Genomic DNA, 19,941 nt, shown 5'->3' with positions numbered 1-19,941 from the left:
TTATCTAAAAACAGTGCAACAGCTTACTTCCTTCAGTGCTGATTGAGCTATGTATAAACTTAGCTGGAACTCCTAGTGAATTATAACTACCAGTGCAGCCATACTAGCTGGACTTTCTGGCCCGGAGCTAACCAATAGTTTTTTTTTTTTAATGACACTATGCAACAGGTAGCTGTGTACTACTCTTTTGTGTCATTTAAGCTGTGCACATTTCATTACTTCTTGTAACTACTTCCTGCCTGTGCATACTGGCTTGGCCGGGAGCCACACTCCCATTGGCTGGCTGAGGGAGGCCACTGGGCAGATAAAAGAGCTGTGCGCGTCTCTCCTGCTCTCCACCACCCTGCCACTTGCTGCTGCTGCTGCTGCTGCTGCTGCTGTGAAGACTGAAAGGAGAGGAGGACCTGACAAGGAGGACCTGACCACGGCTGTGCCCTTTCTGTGAGTACATCTACTGCCTACCTACCTACCTCCGTCCATCCACCCTCCCTGTTCGCAAATGTTGTTAGGATTTATCACAACTGCAGGTCTCCACTAGGCTGTAGAAAAGGAGCACACAATGGGCTGCATGTTTTATATCATTAGGCATACTGACCTGGAGTAGGAGAATATCTGAATTATGACCTAACGGGTAAAAGTACCTGGATCAGCACTTCTTGCCTTGATATAAACACGCTGTGTCTGAATAAGTAGGTTACGTTGTAGGGAGGGCAATGTTCATTTGTCTCATCCTGGTGCATGTTCAGGTTAAGTTTCCCTTTGCTTCTAGATGTGCCATTCTGTTTTGTCTTGGTAGACTTTACTGCAATGGCTTTTGTTCTATCATGTGTCTCCTTTACTTACAATGTGTGCAGTTACATTAACTTGTATTTACTGTATTTATTTTTGTCTGAAATATTTCAGAATTTTTTGTGAATCCTCAATACTGCAAAGAAAGTTACTCGTATTTATCACAAGTTTCAGATTAGTTACCACGGAAACAGATTAGAAACCTCTTTTAGATCTTGTTTCCGTTGAGCTGCTAGGAAATTCCTGCTCAGAACCACTATCTTAGTGCTAGTTTAGAGGTGGACATTTCAGTGCAGAATACTAATTTAGATAAATGTTCATTTAGATTTAGAGCTGAAGACTAGTTTAAAATGTAATTTGGATAATTCTGGATAAGAAATAATAAACAACAAGTATCAGCTAGGTGATTAGCTTCATCACAACTAACTGTATTTTCTGTCAAGCAATCAAATAGAGCAGTAGGTTGAGTGAGTGGGACACACCTGCATTAAAGCAGATTACAGGAGATTAGGAGTAACAGTTCTTATTCAATCAGCTATAGAACTCAACTCTATATTAGCCCCTCTCTGTTATCTATCGGATGAATATATCACAATATATTCATACGTGTGCGTGTGTGTGTGTGCACAAACATATCTTTTCCAATTGTATGGGTTGGTGTGGAGCTGATACTGAAGGTGAGAAAATAAAGTGGGATTATTTTGTGTTTTACAGTTCTAAAATGGATGCTACGGAGTTTCGGAGGCGAGGTAAGGAGATGGTAGATCTGATAGCAGATTACCTGGAGAACATAGAGCAAAGGCCGGTGTACCCCAACGTAGAGCCAGGGTATCTGCGGTCCCTGATCCCCCAGGAGGCCCCTGAAGAGCCCGACACCTACGAGGATGTTGTCAAAGACATTGAGAGGGTTATCATGCCAGGGGTAAAGACCTCAGAGTATTGTATAAGAATTTGTGCCTTTTGACTCAATGGTAATACCAGCTATAAAATGACTTTGATGCTTGAAGAATGTATATACATTTGACTCATTCCAGGTCAGGTATTCTGCTTAATAGCTCTAGGTCAGTTTCTCTGTATATTCAGATTCAAGTTCTCCCAGGCATAATCACAGAGAAGTTAATAATTACATACAGTGACCTGGTGCATTGATAAATAACTAGAGCATACAGACCACTAAATGGCAAAAATAATCCAGTGCTTCTCTAAACATATTGCACAATTAGTGTTGAGGTTTTGGTTCGTAGACAGTAAAAATACATAATCCTTTGTAAAAGGTACATTTGGGATATGGTATGCTACAGTGTATACCATATTGAATGAACAAATTCAAAGTGCTATGATGATTAGGAATCATAAAGGGGATGTATAACATTTATGTATAACATTTGACGAGATGCCTGCAGAACCTCTAGAACCAGCCACTCTTCACAGTGAGTGTTACCAATAACAGCCAATTGAAGCCTGAATTATCTTTGCAAAACTTAACAAAACCTTATTGAATCTCTTTGGTGGAAAACTGGAAAACAACACTAAACGGAAACCTCTAAAGCCACTCTCTATGTTTAGGTGACCCACTGGCACAGCCCGTATTTCTATGCCTACTTCCCTACGGCCAGCTCCTTCCCAGCCATGCTGGCAGACATGCTGTCTGGAGCTATCGGTTGTATTGGATTCTCCTGGGTATGTAGGACCATGTCATTTTCACCTGTCTCTATTATTCTTGAATGTCATTTGAATTGGGTGTGGACTCTGTCTCCTACCCTGTGTTATTGTAGGCTGCTAGTCCAGCCTGTACGGAGCTGGAGACAGTGATGATGGACTGGCTGGGGAAGATGCTCAAGCTGCCTGAGGAATTCATTGCCGGGACACATGGACAGGGAGGAGGTGTCATCCAGGTCTGGGAAAACTGTTACCTTTATGGTTAATCGTACAAGGCATTGTTTTGATTTACACGGTTGTGTTGCTGCGTTTAATTACAAAATAATTGTATTGCAATGAAAACTTGAATGTGTATTTGGTCATAGTCGCATGTCAAATAAGGACCGCCAAGTCAATATAGTTGAGGTATTTGGGGTTATACTTTATTTTGAGAGTCCCAATTTTTATCTATAGATGTTCTATAGATAGTATTACTATCAACAAATGTTCAGCGAACAAATTATTGGTAAGCAATGTCTTGCTGAGGTTAGGGTTCATTTTAGGGTAAGGTTTAATTTAGGGTTAGGATAAAGATTAAGGTTATTAGATAGTTAAAATGTAACTGGTAGTCAGTAGATAATCTGCAGAGCATTTACAAACACAATTCTGGGACTCTCAAAATAAAGTGTTACCATATTCTTTAATGATTCTTAATTATTTCAACCCTCATACAGTAGGTGAATTTCAGAACACCAGGTTTTACAATTTATGGTCAGTGACATAGTTAATTTGAAGCATTTGTATTTAAGACAATACAAATAACAGAAATGTGTCTGTTTTTAATGCATTGACGCCTGAGGGCCGAAGATCACAACCATCCAATATTGCTTTTTGCCCTTGTCCCTTGCATGACAGAGATTACTCCAGATTCTCTGAATCTTTTAAAGATATTGTGTACTGTAGATGAGGAGATCCCCAAACTCAATTACGAATGTTTCTCAATTTTATTTTGAGAAACATTCGTAATTGTTCAATTATTTGCCCATGCAGTCTTTCAATGAGTGGTGAACCCCTCCCCTTCCTCACTTCTGACTGGCCCATGGTCTCTGGAACATACTCAATCATGTTACTGACCTGTTACCAATTGACCTAATTAGTTGTGTGATATTCCACCAGGTTTAGTTTTTTGGCATTACATAATGTTTCCAGGCTTTTGGTGCCTCTGTCCCAGCATTTTATAAACGTGTTGCTGGCATCAAATTCAAAGTGAGCTTGTATATTCCAAGAAACAATAATTTCTCAGTTTCACTATTTGATATGGGTTCTTGGTCACCTCCCTAACGAAGGTCTTCCTTGCCCAGTTACTTCCTGTAGTTTGGCTGGACAGCCAGCTGTAGGAAGGATCTTGGTGATTCCAAACTTCCTACATTTCATAATGAGCCCGCCTTTGCTCCTTGGTTTTTTTCTAATATTCCCCAGATCTATACCTTGACACAATTATATCTTGGAGGTCAAACAAAAGTTCCTTGGACCTCTTGGTTTTTGCTCAGACATGCACTGTGATGCCTCATAAAAATAGATGTCTGTTGAATACCTCTTCTAGAGAAATCCTCTTGACATGGAGATTTTCCACTAGCGTGAAAATGTTTGAACCACAAAAGATTATTCTAGACATTTCTCCTTTAAGTGCAGGAAAATAAGAAACACAACTGACTGCTTTCAATTCGTTTATGGCCATCAATTTGTCTGTCATTGATTTTATTTTGGTTGTCTTTCTTCGCATCACAACACCAGATAAACGGCAGGAAATTGCCTTTTAATGTCAGCCAAAACAGTATTTTGTTTGTGTGTATGTGTGTCTGTGTCCCTTAGTATCTATCTATCTGTCTGGTTTGTGAGTTATTTATTACGTGTTGTGAAGCCGTCAGTGTTCATTTAGTGGATATAGCACTGCAGCTGAGAGGAATGTCTCAGCCAGGATTTTGAGGGAGAGAGGAAAGGAAGAGAGAGCTCATTTCATTGCGCTCTATTGAAGCCATCGAGGAGCATGGCTCACCATAAATGTGTTTTGTTTGTAGCTGGGCTTTTAAGTGTGCTTCACTGTGGAAACAAATAGAAGCACTCTCCTCTCATTTCTGGCCAGTCTAATGACGGTTTCCATCTTCCCACATGATATGACCTATTCAAATTAGTTAAATGATATTTAGGGGCAGTTCCTCTTTGATGGTTAACATTATATGGGTTATGTGCTCATCCTGGGTTTATAGCATGGCTTTTTTTTTTTACTACCTTGCTGTCATACCCATTGATTATTGTATGGGCTTGTTATTTTTTCATTCTTGGTTAAATAAGAAAGGTAAAGACCCATATCTCTGTTTAAGTTATAGGCCTTTCTCCCTCATCAAAAGTGACATTAGATTGGATTACAAGCCCAAAGATGTACTCAGTCTACCAAAGAACAACACTCAACAAGTGGGTCTGTATGAATCCATGGGAATCCTTTTGGGAGCGTAGCAAGAAAAAAAAACAATCAGTCTTGAAGTGACCTATTCTCATTCATTGTGTCAGAAAATGTATGGATTCCTTGGTCAACCTTTTTTTAATTATTGGCGCTTGTGGTATGCAATTGCACTTTCCAGTTTTTCGATGTTGCCAGGTATTGAGTGGGCCTTGATTGGCAAGACATGAAATGATGCAGAGAATATTACGGAATATTTCAACTCACAGCACGACACAATATCATCCGTTGTTTACAGTTAGGTCTGGAAATAATTGGACACCTACACAAGTTTTGTTATTTTGGCTGTTCACCAAAATATATTGAAGTTATAGTTAAATAATGAATGCAGGCTTAAAATGCATTCTCTTAGATTTACTTTGAGGGACTCAAATCCAAATTGGAGGAAGGGTTTAGGAATTACAGCTCTTTAATATGTAGCCCCTCTTATTCAAGGGACCAAAAATAATTGGACAATTGACTCAAAAGCTGTTTCATGGACAGGTGTGGGCTATTCCTTCATTATATCTTTATCAACGAATCAGGTAAAAGGTCTGGAGTTGATTCTAGGTGTGGCATTCACATTTGGAAGTTGTTGCTGTGAACCCACAACATGCGGTCTAAGGAGCTCTCAATGCAAGTTAAACAGGCCTTAGGCTGCAAAAAAATACAAAATCTATCAGAGAGATAGTAGGAACATTAGGAGTGGCCAAATCAACAGTTTGATACATTCTGTGATAAAAATAATGCACTGGTGAGCTCTGCAACACAAAAATGGTCCTTTTCAGCCTATACAGTACATTGTTATTTTGATTTATATATGTGTGTATATATACTGTTTAAAGAAATTAAGAGAACACTTAAATTTCACATCGGGTCTTGATAAACAAAATATATTTAAGATCAAAATCTTTACAGTACATTGTGTAATTCATTGAGAATAAATTGACGTAACAACGGTCTATGGAAACCAAAATCACCAACCAACTGAGGGCTGGATTCAACTCCCACTGAAAATCAAAGTAAACAATTGAAATTACAGGCTGTTCCAAATTGCGTGAATTTCATCATGGCAAATAATGTGACTCAGTAGTGCGTATGGGTCTGAGGATTTCATCCCGGTACATAACAGCAGTCAGGGGACCGTTGGCTAGCACGTGGAGGTCTGTGTGACCCTCCAAGGACATGCCTCCCCAGACCATCACTGAACCACCACCAAACTAGTAATTCTGGATGATGTTGCAGGCAGCATAACGTTCACTACAGCATCGCCAAACTCTTTCAAGTCTGTCACATGTGCTCAGTGTGAACCTGGTCATCTGTGAAGAGAACGGGGCACCAATGGCAGACCTGCCAATTCTTTTGCGCAGTGCTGGGCTGTGAGCACAGGTCCCACTAGAGGACGTCAGGCCCTCATGCCACCCTCATGGAGTCTGTTTCTGACAGTTTGGTCAGAAACATGAACACCAGTAGCCCGCTGGAGGTCATTTTGTAGGGCTCTGGCAGTGCTCCTCCTGTTCCTCCTCGCACAAAGGAGCAGATACAGGTCCTGCTGCTGAGTTGATGCCTTTCTACAGCCCTGTCCAGCTCTCATTTTGTAACGGCCTGTCTCCTGGTATCTCCTCCATGCAATAGGGAGCTGGACTACCTGTGCAAACTGAATGGGCTATAGGTACCACCTCATGCTACCAATAGTGACAAGGACACAAAACTAGAGAAGAATCAGTCAGGAAGGATTAGGAGAAAGCAATTGCCTCTGGCTTTTTTGGGGGTTGTTTTGCTTTTGACTCTCTAGTGCACCTGTTGTCATTCACTTTCCCCAAAACAAGTGACATTGATTTACAATCACGTATGCTTTCTAACTGGATAGATTGATATCCCTGAAGTTGAATTGGTGATATACTAGGATGATTAGGTATTCCCTTAATTTTTTTGGGCTGTGTATATATTTTGGATCTAAGGAAGTGTAGGTCAGGCTGATATTTATTCCATCTGAAAGTTGATCTTGGCTCTTTTAAGACATACTGTACATTATAAACAGCTCAGTGGTTGTGCAGAATGAGCTCAAAGCCAGTACTGTCGTGTACCTCATCTTTCTACTGGACACTAATGACACTTCATTATCACAGGTTTTAATCATGAAACTGAATAACCTGTGTTGAAAACACAATTGTGAGCATGAGCCACCTAATTTACATGGGTCCATTTTAACATCCCAAAGCAGAGTAGTTAGCTACTTCTGGTGTCATAGTTCTACTCCTCTCATTCTATCCCTTGTTAACATTGGGACCCTTTGCAATTTGGATAGCCCATGCTGATTGGGTAGTCAGGACACAGTTCAGTACATTTTCAATAAAAACACCAAATACTGGAGAGAATTATTTTCTTGTAAATTTCTATGAAACATCTCAATTAAAAAATACACATATATTTTTTGGCCTTTGTTCTTGAAAGTGAAACTTGCTACAATGTATTTGAATGCAAGTCAGTTTTATAATGGACAACGGTGAATATCTGGTTTCATCTGTCAGCTTCCATATATAGAGAAACCACTCCTGCATTGTCTTGGCTGTGTGCTTAGTTTCTATATCCTGTTGGAATAGGAGTCTTCTAGTCTGATTTTCCTCAAAGATCTGTCTGTACTTTGCTTCCTTCATCTTTCCCTCTTTTCTCTCATGGTCTGAGAGTCTTTTAGTTGGTTTTCGGGTAAATTCCAAGTGTGTTGTTGTGTCTTTTTCTGAGGAGAGGCTTCTGTCTGGCGACTCTGAAAAGATGGTTGTCCTTCTGGAAAGTTCTCACATCTCCACACAGGAGATGGTTCTAAACTTCTTCTATTTAAGAATCATGAAGGCCACTGTGTTCTTGGTGACCTTCATTGCTGCAGACATTTGTTCTTTGGTTCCCTCCTCCACACCTGTGCCTCGACACAATCTTGCCATGGAGTTCTACAGACAATTCCTTCAACCTGATTGCTTGGTTTTTGCTCTGACATGCACTGTCAAGCATAAGACCTTATATAGACGCACGTGTGCCTTTCCAAATCATGTCCAATCAATTGAATCTACCACAGATGGACTCCCATCCGGTTGTAGAAACCTCTTGAGGCTGATCAATAGAAGGTATTTAAAAAAAGAATCTGTTTTTGCTTGGTCGTTATCCGGGTATTGTATATCAATTTTTTTATTGATTTTAGAACAACACTCTAATTTTAGAATGACATTTTACTCCAGCAGAATATGGAAATAATGAAAGGGTCTGAATACTTTCCAAGTGCACTGTGTGAGTTATTTTCACTCATTATGGTGTGGACATAATTAAAAGACTGCCAATAGCTGATGGGATCAAAGGAGATTCTAACTGCACAACAAGCGGACTCAATGAGCATTATGGTGGTTAGAGAGGCTGCTCATATGAAAAGCCTCAGAAAAAATCCCTTTGAGGAACATAATGGAAACAGTCACAATGCTCTTGTCAGGTTTCTATGGAACAGATTGTTTTTATAAATAAAACATGTCGCCCCGGGTTGCTCCAAGTGTTTCTGACCAGGAAACCTGGGGATGTCTTAAGGAGGTCCAAGGGACCATGACAACCTGTTGACGTCCTGTGGATGTCCTACAATACATTTTTGTTTGCAGGGTGGGCCCTCCTTGAGAAGAAATATTGCAAGGCCTACTGATTTGACTAGTCATCGACCCTCACCTGGCTTACTTTCATTTTAGGGTACGGCCAGCAAACTTCCTATGTCTTTCTGTAGGATACAGCCAGTGAACTTCCTATATCTTTCTTTAGGGTACGGCCAGTGAATGTCCTATGTCTTTCTTTAGGGTACGGCCAGTGAACGTCCTGTGTCTTCCTGTAGGGTACAGTCAGTGAACCTCCAATGTCATTCTTTAGGGTACGGCCAGTGAACCTCCTATGTCTTTCTTTAGGGTACGGCCTGTGAATTTCCTATGTCTTTCTTTAGGGTACGGCCAGTGAACCTCCTATGTCTTCCTGTAGGGTACAGCCAGTGAACTTCCTATGTCTTCCTGTAGGGTACAGCCAGTGAGGCGACTCTGGTGGCTCTCCTAGCTGCCCGATCCAGGACAGTCAGAATTATTCTGGCCAACGATCCACAGCGTCCAGAGACTGACATCACCTCCAAACTAGTTGCCTACGCCTCAGACCAGGTCAGACTACTCTTGCTCCTACCTGAACAGGTTTCAAACTGCTCAATAATCATATTAGGAATCATCACTTATTGTCTATGTTTATGTTGAGGTTTTATCAATAAAAATATGTTAATACTTTGCATTTTTAACTGATGTCGACGGTTAACCTGCTGCTAAATATATACTTCTGTAATAATTCCATAGAATGTCAGCAGTGGATCATGTAAGGGTTCACAGGTGTTTTTCCCCCAAGCCAGAATTGACCCACTCAACCTGGCCCCAGAACATCACCACAGCCTGCTGTTCCACAGTCTCCTAAGTGATGGAGAGTGGAGTGGGTCTGTTGGGTAGGAAGCGCAGTCATGTTAGCTCTGCTCTATTGATCTGAGCAGGATGGGATGATTATGTGGCTCTGCCCAGAGGGCAGCAATGGCCTTTGTGAGGCAGAGGATAACGGCCATGTTCTCCAGGATTGACGTTGTACAACTGATCCTTTGACATCTTGCTTGAAGGGAGAATCCACCATTAAAGGCTATTTGGGTCGTTGTTTCTGTCTCTCGGCATGATTATCAGTGATTGGGAGTGTTGCAGACACATTCATGCACCACAGCAGTTTTTTGGAATTACTGACATGAATGTTTAACCAGTAACATAAGTGGTGGAGAGTGCCAGCTGTCTGATCTAAAAATGTATGTCATGATGTTTTATATAAATTATTGTGGCCTTTGTGTTTCACCAAAACTCACACTTCTGGCAGGTATATATGGTAGTCCTTGTGGCAGGTATATATGACTGTCCTTTAGCAAACGTTTGTATTAATTGCGAATCATTTTGTTTCAGTAGTTGGTTCTCTTGTACTCACCTGTATTAACTCTAATGTTACACAGGCTCATTGTTCGGTGGAACGAGCCGGTATGATTGGTGGAGTTAGGATGAAGAAAATTCCAACAAAACAGTCAAACAAGTATGCTGTCCATGGAGAGACCTTCCTGAAGATGATACAGGAAGACAAGGCAGCAGGACTCATCCCCTTCTATGTAAGGACAGAACACACTACCTTCTTTGAGAGAACCAAACATACTCATCCCATTCTGAGAACAGAGCACACACCTTCCATTCTATGTGAGATCAAAACACACATCTCTTCCAATTTAAAAACTGACCAAACTCATCTACATTCTTAACTACCTAAAAGAATAGAACACGTGTCAACTCACACTGAAAACTTCTGCAGATTGGCATTAAGTATTTTCCTCTTATTATAAATTAATAGTTTTTTCTACAGGTTTTCACTCCAACCCTAGCTTCATCAGATTCTAATTGTTTGCTGGATCTGAAACCGATCAGTTATCAGTTACAGTGTTTAAGAAAAAGCACAGTTGGGTGGTTTGCTTGGAGAACCCTGTCATAGAAACTATTGCCTAGACTTCTAATTCACACGCAGATTCTCAATGTCAACAATCCAAAAGTGGATGTCATCTTTGTTCATCTATCAGCTCTTCTCAATTGCTGTTTGTGTACACCATGCCCTTAGGCCTTAATGGCAGCTAATGTTATTTGTAATAACCTCCTTTGCCAAACCAAATAAAACGTAATCATGTTATTCCATTACAGATCAATATCTGTCAATAATTACTGTCCCAATGGACAGACATGTCCTAATCTTGTGTTTATCCCAATATCAATATATTACTGTGAAATTGTGAAAATACACTCACAATTACAATATCATCAAAGTATTATGGTGTTATATCTAAGTGTCCGTGACCAAAAGGTAGTGGTATATTGGCCATATATATATAAAACACAATCCTCTGAGGTACATAATACAATTGGTTAACAACATTATTAAACTTTAAACAAGTATTTTTACGGGCATCAGTGATACTGTCTGTTACAGACACGGCTGTGATGCTGTTTCTGCTAATCGGGTTCGAGGACCCAAACCTGCCAGTTTATAATTGGCCCCCATGAGTGAACTGTTGATGTGTCTCCATCTAACCCTACATCTCTTGTGGTATATCAGACACCACTGGCCCTATTTTAATGCCTGATTGGCCAGATGGTGGCGCTGTAATAACCAAATGAAAGCAGACTCTTCGAGGTCATGACATTTGGTATTGGTCCCTTTCCTCACACAGAACACGTTCGGTTATGAGACCCATAGAGTCTGCCTTGATGGATGTTTGCAGATTGGATCAAATATCCAATCTGCAGAAAACATGAAATGCAGCATCTTTGAAAAAGTTCCTTTATTGCAAGATGTTTCAGATTAGTCAACATGGTAATCACATTGATAAACATTCACACAGGTGTGTCCGGAATCACCCTCTCATGACAAAATGTATGCAAGCACATTCATATTAACCTCAGACCTTTTGTTCTGTCATTTAGTTGTGTGCAACACTTGGCACCACTCCCTCATGTGCGTTTGACCGCATCACTGAACTGGGACCTATATGTAAGTACAGCCCTCAAAACAGTACTGATGTATTAGTAAAAGCTGTCAACAGTCTAAGCCCTGAGATAGAGTTGTAGTCCTCTGATGGTAGTCTACAACCACTTCTCGGGGTATTTTCCAGTAATGCTTCACGCAGTTGCCGTTTTTTCCACAGGTAATGCGGAGCAAATCTGGATGCACATTGATGCTGCATATGCTGGGAGTTCCTTCATCTGTCCTGAATTCAGACCACTGTTGAATGGCATTGAGGTGTGTTAATCAGTCACGAGCACGCACACACACACACTCGTCTTTGCCCCAGTTAAATTGCTTTGCTTCAGTTAAATATATTTACATTATTAAAACATTCACACTCAAATCATTTGGCCTGATCATAACTTTATTTGAATGTCAAGATGAAAGTGTTCTGGCGAGTAATATGGCAAACAATCGGTGGGGAATTAGAAAAGCATCATTTGGCCTTTTGGATAGCATGCCTGTTTTGAGCCAAGCAGAGTGGAGCACCACACAGAGAGCACAGATAAGGCCAAAGTAATTTCCTCAGGCATCATCAGACCTTTAGATAAAACCCTGCTGCGCCCCTTGTCAAAGAAATATCTGTTTATTAGCAACACAAGTTCAAACAATGTCGGAGGGAGATAGTGGAGGTGTGGGGTGGGGGTGGGGGCAGGGAGGCCGTAAAAGAGCTGGACACACCTGAATGAAAGGCAGGCAGGCAGGCACATCCCCCTGCAGCAGGGGCTGGTTGCTAGGATATGAGTGAGAGGCAGGCCGCTGCATTTGTCAGCAAGGCAACATTTGGGCACGAGCACTGCCGATTGATATTGTATCTTATTGTGGCCTGTTTTTATTACGTCTGTGAAGACAGATGGGAAGGATATTAGAAAAACGGCTATAGAGAGCAAAAAGATAGGAGATTTCAATACTGCAGGATGCCTATTTAGCATTTCAAATAAAGCATGTGTGTCGGATATACTACATACACGGTACACAGTTTACTGAGCTGTACCTGTACTGTCGGCGGTAGGCAAACTGCAGACAGTGCAAAGTTAGTGGCAGTGTTTGAAAACTACATTTTGTATGTTGTAAGACAACTCTTGTACCGCATTTTAAAATGCCTAGTGTTTTAAAAGGGTGAACTTTGCATTTTAAGTCAATCTGCTAATGATTTTCTCTCTCAGTTTGCAGACTCTTTCAATTTCAACCCACATAAATGGCTGCTAGTCAACTTTGACTGCTCAACAATGTGGTAAGTTAGTAGTTTAGTGAATGAAGAGTCAGCCTTTCAGTAGACATTTTTAAGGGATATTATTGAAGAGGTAATGTTATCTGTCCAGAGGGTAAATCTGTAGTGGTCATTTAGTGTCAATAGAAATATGTTAAAGCCATATGAGCTCAGTATAAAAGTACACAAGTCATCCAACATAATCTATGTCGGTACAGGACCAGACCTTCCATTTGCCCTGTCCTTAGTAAAACTGCGGCTTTATGTGGCTACACATCAATGGTCTTGCGAACCCCCCCCCCAGCCCCCAACAACACTATCTACATCTAACGCTTTCTTTAAACAGAGTGGGATGGGAATAGGCATCCCATCTGCCTTTTCTCTCATCACCCCACAAACAACACAAACATTTCCTGTTGATAGAAAAAGAAATGCCCCTCTCCATCCCGGAGAGTTGCCATGGCAAAGTCAATTAACACAGGAAATGACTTAAGGGGAAGCCTCTAACGTACTTAGGAATAGCTGTGTGATGTGTGATGCTGTAGTGTATTGTTAACAATGGATTGAAGCCATGTCCGTTTGTCTGTATTTGCATTGGATTACTAGTCCATACCAGTTAGTGAAAAATAAAAGACATTCAGGTGTTAAAGTATTATTTGCTCATTTTATAATCAACTTGTAGATTGCAAACACATACTGTTCTTTTAACTCATATTTCCAGACGAAATGTTAAGCACAACTTGAGCAAAGCCATTGTTGCCAAACAGGCTTTAATCAGTGAGAGGCACTGTGTGACTGGGAGGGATGTCACTCTGCTCCATAGGGTGAGGGACAGATCTGACCTCATTGGAGCATTCAAGATGGATCCTCTTTACCTGAAACATGATCATCAAGAGTCAGGTAGATATTTTATATTGACAGTTGACAATGTTTTGGTGTTCATTTGAAATGATTAGATTAATCTGGCAGTGGTGTCATTTGACCAAGACAGTGGTTGCAAGGGGAGGAGTGTTCCAATGAGAACCCAGTATGTCACACACAAGGTTCAGTCTCCTACACTTTAGACCTCTCACTTCCCTGCTATTCATTTACCACCTGTGGAAGTGGTCTGTATGTGCGCGCATGCATGTGCCTCTGTGTGCATGAATGGGTACGTGTGCACGTACACACGTGTTGTGTACATGTGTTAGAGAGTAAATGCAATAAGTGCAAAAGCTCACCTAGTAACAACATCACGCCTTACACAATGCCTCTCTGAAACAATCAAATGAAATTACCCATGTCACTCTTGTCCTCCCACGGCACAGTAATAGTCCAGTAATGGCCCTGTTGCGTCGCCGTCTGCCAGTGTTAGTGACGGCGTCACACTCTGGATGCAAACGCAGGTTGACTCACGAAATGTAGTGCGCTATGTAGGGAACAGGAGGGCATTTGGGATGTAGCCGTAAACAGCCCAAATGAGCGCTCTGCCAGGCTGCAGCTGTGCCTGATGTCTCCTCCTCCTGAAACGGACTGACAGGAAGACAAAGGAACGGGTAACCTTCTCTCGCTGAGTGAGGCTGTTGACAATATGGCTATGGCCCCCTCAATGCAATGTGACTAGCTCCATTTCAACGAGAGTCACGCAACATGTTTTTGCCATGGAACATTTCACAATACCCACTTTTGATTTAATTTAATCAATAATTATTGATACAGTGTTTCATGAAGGGCAAACTGTGTTTTAAGACCCATTTGACATCCAGTTTCTTCAAGTTGTGCATTTCTGTGGGTGTATGGCTCCCATTCAGATCAATGAAGCCCCTCAACAGAAACAGTCAACAGTAACATACTGCATACATAGACTCATATAAAAAAAATTACTGTGCCTTGTTATATTTACATCTGTTTATTTGCAGGGCTGATAACAGATTATCGGGTAAGCTGAATGGTCTAATTTTCTATACTGTATTCTGTCTTTGGGATCATTTACACTATGAGAGATAGTTGTATTGTAAAGAGGGAAATGTATCTTATTTTGGGTTGACCCATGAATTACAATGCTAACCACTGAAAGCCAACACCATGGCCTACATATTATATTAGATTCCTACTCCATTCCATCAGTGAACTTACCACATCACTGCTAAGTATGTTGCGCTAGCACCACTTCACCGCTGATTTGGTCAAATCTCCTAACAACGTTGGCTAGTAGATACTAGTAGTATATTGCTGGCTTGGGTAGAAGAAATGAGCTGTTATGTGCACTGCAATGGTTAGCAGCACACCTTTCATTTCATATTTATTTAAAAATGTATTAATACTAATAATCAGTGAACAAAACACATTAGCTTCATGTAAATTCACACGACTCAGAATCATCAACTATATTTACGTTATTTACAGATTTATTGGTTCAGATTTTGGTTATGTCAATCTGTCTTGGGCAATAGGGTGCCACTACGCTAGGTTAGGCCAAATGAGACCCGCGAATAGGTCCATAAACAGCTCCTATCTCTCAGGATTCCCGTTGACAGTAGTGGCTATACGAAAGGTGAAGAGCAAAAGGGAACCATATGGGCATTTCCAAGTGATTTCTCAGAAAAGGGATTCAAGCGTTGTGTATGTTCCACTGACCTTAACACATGCCCTCTTCTATCGTTCCCTTTGCCTCACAGCACTGGCAGATTCCTCTGGGTCGAAGGTTCCGCTCTCTGAAGATGTGGTTTGTCTTCCGGATGTATGGGCTGAAAGGCCTCCAGGACTACATCCGTAAGGTAACGGCGAAGCGTCAGCTTTAGCTCCCTTCCCTCTGCCTGTCAGTCCGATCAGGCTGGTCTGTGTCTGTCTGGCTCTACCAGTAAACACAGCAGCAGCACATATGGCCTACTGCCAGACTCAGTACAAAACTGCATCCATCTACTGTCTATATTAAATAAACTCCAGTAAAGCCCAGACATCATTCTAATCATTTCTATGTAGGCTACACATACACTGTTACGTTTTTGCTCAGACGTTTAGAAAAAAAAGTAGACGTTTTCTTTTTAAATATAATTCCAAAAGCTTCCGCAAATGTGCGGTTCATAATTCTAAAATGTATTTATTCTCTATACACTCTTTACGGGGTAAGTTAGTCTGCAGCTGAAGTGGGTAGCCATTGTCCTATGTTTCAGGCTAGTTTATGATGTGGACACACCTTGACTGACAGCATGTGATTAGCATTTTGCTAGACGTCCATCTCTGGTCAGACACACTGCAGCCGGTAATGACTGACAGTGAACTTGTTCATCCTGGACGGCCTTGTATCCTAAAGTTGCCTTTCCATTGGTCCAAATAAAAAAAATCTCTTCACCCAGGAGCGTTAGAGTTGTTGTTCTTTCACCTTTATTTATACAGAGAAAACAGACTGAAACCTAGGTCTCTTTTACAGCCGTGCCTTGTTTGCCGAAATTACAAATACAATTAAAAAGAATACATTTATAAATAACAATTACATTTCATAACATTGCGTTCATTTAGCATGGCTTTCACTCTAGAAATGAAAACATCCAGTTTCAGGTTTTTCTATAGCTCATTCCAAGCATGATATCCAAAAGAGGTTTTCCCCAACTCTGTACAAGCCCTGTGGATCTCAAGGACTAACCAGTCTAGAGAGGGCGTTTGATAGCCGTCCATTTTCAGGTGAGATTACCTGGCCGGCCAAATTACCTATTAACACTCCATAGACAAACATCAGCCAGTGTCTGGCCCTCCTGGAGACCAAGGAATCCCATCCCACCAGAGCGTACAAAGTGCAATGATGAGTATGATAGTTACGATCAGTAATAAAACATGTGGCTGCATGATAAACTGACTTCAGAGGATTCAACACCGAGGCCGAAGCATGCAGTAGGTCACCGTAATCAAGGACCGACATGAACGTCGCCTCCACAATATATTTTCTATGCTGATAAGACAGGCACAATTTGTTCCTATTTGTTCCAGAAAGACATGCACAACCTGCAGAAATCTTAGCTTATTCAGCAGTACAGTAATAGGTGTTTTAAAAAAAAGTTGTTTCATCTAACCAAATCACAAGGTTTTTGTAAGAGGAAGTATGTTCCATGACTGAAACCTCCAGTATTGATTTACAGACTGAAACATCTAAGCATTGATTTATGGATTAAGAAGAGTAAAGCATTTTTTTTTTTTTTTACTTTTGTTGAACACCACTTTAAGATCTTTAAAGGATTTTTGTAGTAGTAGAGATGGCAATGGGGCAGTGGCAACTGTGTCATCAGCATGAAAATTAGATTTACTATTTCCCACATTATTGCAAATATGATAGAGAGTGAACAATAAGGGACCCAAAACTGAACCCTGAGGGAAGTCCTTTTTGAACAACTAGAGGATTAGACATTTTGCCATCTGTTACAATGGCCTGGGTCCTATCACTCAGGTAGCCATAGGCAGGTGTCCTTACCCAGCCCCGACGAGGTCCAATCTTTCAACAAAATGCAATGATCAACCAAATCAAAAGCCAGGTCAACAAACAAAGCCACACAAATTGACCTCTCATCCATTGCTTTTGCAATGTCATTAACAACCAATGTTGTGGCAGTAATAGTACTGTGCCTGGGTCTGAAACCTCACTGATGTTTTTAAAATGCAGTTTTTTGTTTGGAACTCCCAAAACTGTTCAGCCACCAGAGCTTCTAATATTTTAGCTACGCATGGCAATTTTGAAATAGGACAATGATGAATGTGACTAGTGTCTCCACTTTTGTGTAAAGGCAGCACATGGGTGACTTTCCATTCCTTAGGGATAATCCCAGTTGTTAAAGTTAAAGAAATACTCTTCTGAGATCAGTGGAGCAGCACTAACCAACAGACCCGGGTCCAGTTGGTTACTTTCCTAGTACCAACAGTTAACGAAGAATTAAGTATTTAATTTACAGTGAAAGGTTTCTGTGAAAAACCATGGGTACTGTAAGACCATCAGAGTTGCCCCGCATAAAGCAATTTGCTTGCCTGTGTATACCATTTTCACACAGGTCAACATTGAAGTCCCTTTCAAAGAGCTAGCCACAATAATGTGGTGAGCCAGTCGCAATAAAGTTATACTTAAGCACAAAAAATTGCTGATCAATGGTTTCCTACATGTGCTGTATTTTGGATGTTAGGCCTGTATGGTTTCATGCTGTTTGTTAGTCTCTATCACACTAGCCTTCTAAAGATCAGATTACATTTTCTCTGTATGGGGCTTTTCATGTTGGTCTGACATTAAAAATAACCTACCATTTACAAATAGACATATAGTTACTAATTAATAAGTGGACACAGACCATTATCGCTCATAGTGGTGGTGACCTTGTACCCGGGAATGAGCAATTGGAATAGTCAGCTAATAATCACATTTCGAACCAGTTAACACTGGTCTGCTGTTAATGAAAACTTACTAACTGTAGTGAGAACGTATGATAAATTATGAACAAATTAACTCCTAAACTATAATAAATGCTTTGTTGTGTGTAGGGTGCCACCTACTGTCCATATCAGGAAGTAAATCTTAACCACTTTCCATCCACAGTACCTCAATACTTTACTAGTAGTCTGAGTATGAATAATTGACTGTCTATCTGCCTTCACAGCATGTAGAGTTGGCCAAGGAGTTTGAGACACTGGTTCGCGCGGACCCGCGCTTTGAGATCAGTGCAGACGTCATCTTGGCGCTGGTCTGCTTTAGACTAAAGGTAAGACAATTCAGTCAACAAATGATCATTGTACAAACACATACATACAGTCTTCTTTGGACTTGAGTCTACCAAATCTGTTTCTTTTAAAAGGGCTCCAATGAGATGAACGAGGTCTTGCTAAAGAGGATCAACAACGGCAAGAAGATACACCTGGTGCCGTGCCAGCTGTCTGGTCAGTTCGTGCTGCGTTTCGCCATCTGTGCCAGGACCACCGAATCACGCCATGTGCGTGAGGCTTGGCGAATCATCTCACAGCTGGCCGAAGAGGTGATGCAGGAACTACCCCACTGACTGTCCACAGACTAGAGACAGGCAGTGCTGATCTATGATCATGTCCCAATTAAGGACCAGGCTCCTCATGTCCATTTACTATCATCCAAAACTCAAACCTGATCCTAGAAACTGATCTTAGATTTTAAATGGACCCATACCCAAGCTAATCATTGCCATTATTTAGAAGCATCTCAGAGTTGAAGTGACCATTTGATCACATTCCTTAAGATATAAAAAGCCAAACAGATCCTAGTTCAGCAGCCCACCTCTTAGGTGCTGGCTGAATACACGGGCCGGATCTCACGGTTTACGTCATCACTGTATTGTAACTGCATTCCTTAATGCCGGCTGTCCGGTCCTGTCTGTGTGTTTAGATGAGTGCTGTGAAGGGCTACATGTGAATCAGTGAATTTGTGTGACTGAAGTGGAGATCTGTGACAGGCAAAAAAGATTGGTTAATTTGCTCTCCTATCCTATGTGCAATGATGTCAAAGGGAAAAAAAAAACTGTGCTTGTTGTCTGAAGTAACTTTGTTGTGATGTCGCAAACGGACGTGGCATTTCACCACATATATTGCAACTTTTAAGGGCGAGGTAAATCATATCCAAATAAAGATGCAGTCCAAGATCAAAATGGCCCACTTCCTGTCGTAGAGTTGAAATTCTCTCTTTAACTGACAGTTTTGGAGCAATTTTAGCTTATTAGCTAAGACAGGATAAAGAGTATACAGAGGAAAATAAAAAAAAATAGACTACTAAATGTTGTGATATTAGTGAGTACATATTTGACTCATATATATCATATAAATCAGGTCTTAATATATACAAAATAAATCTTCCAAATGATTTACATGAATGTTTTTTCACCCTTTTAATCAAATAAATTGTTTGAAATTGTCAAAGAGTTTAATAAAGCGAGTAGTAGTAAACAGTTTAATAAAGCCATTATCAAATTTGAAGTAGCGTTTTCTGTTAGACAGGGATAAAAGCATACATCACTGGTTTCAGGCTGAAAGTTGCTTCTTTTCACAATCTGTGTTGTAATCAGACAAACATGCATATTTATTGGAAATATGCTTATTAACAGTAACCTTTTTACTTATAGGGTACCTGTAAAAAAAAATACCTTCCATGTTGTTGTAATCATAATCTTTGGTTAAATTGCATTTGATGAAATAATGAGAAGAATTAGCC

General features: G+C 40.7%; 1 protein-coding gene across 1 annotated transcript; it reads left to right on the top strand.

The window, feature by feature from the left end:
- The first annotated feature begins 322 nt into the window (after positions 1-322).
- On the top strand, positions 323-19,749 carry ddc (dopa decarboxylase). The gene is made up of 14 exons (XM_034289154.1): positions 323-441; positions 1,504-1,711; positions 2,356-2,469; positions 2,565-2,684; positions 8,959-9,093; positions 9,963-10,112; positions 11,470-11,536; positions 11,691-11,785; positions 12,718-12,785; positions 13,585-13,661; positions 14,660-14,679; positions 15,419-15,517; positions 18,371-18,472; positions 18,566-19,749. The coding sequence occupies exons 2-14, from the start codon at positions 1,511-1,513 to the stop codon at positions 18,764-18,766; spliced, it is 1,449 nt and encodes a 482-aa protein (XP_034145045.1). The 5' UTR covers positions 323-441; positions 1,504-1,510; the 3' UTR covers positions 18,767-19,749.
- Positions 19,750-19,941: the final 192 nt, after the last annotated feature.

This window comes from Esox lucius, chromosome 20 (assembly GCF_011004845.1).
Source record: "Esox lucius isolate fEsoLuc1 chromosome 20, fEsoLuc1.pri, whole genome shotgun sequence".
Classification (NCBI taxonomy): Eukaryota; Metazoa; Chordata; class Actinopteri; order Esociformes; family Esocidae; genus Esox; species Esox lucius.
This window is presented reverse-complemented; position numbering and strand designations above follow the sequence as displayed.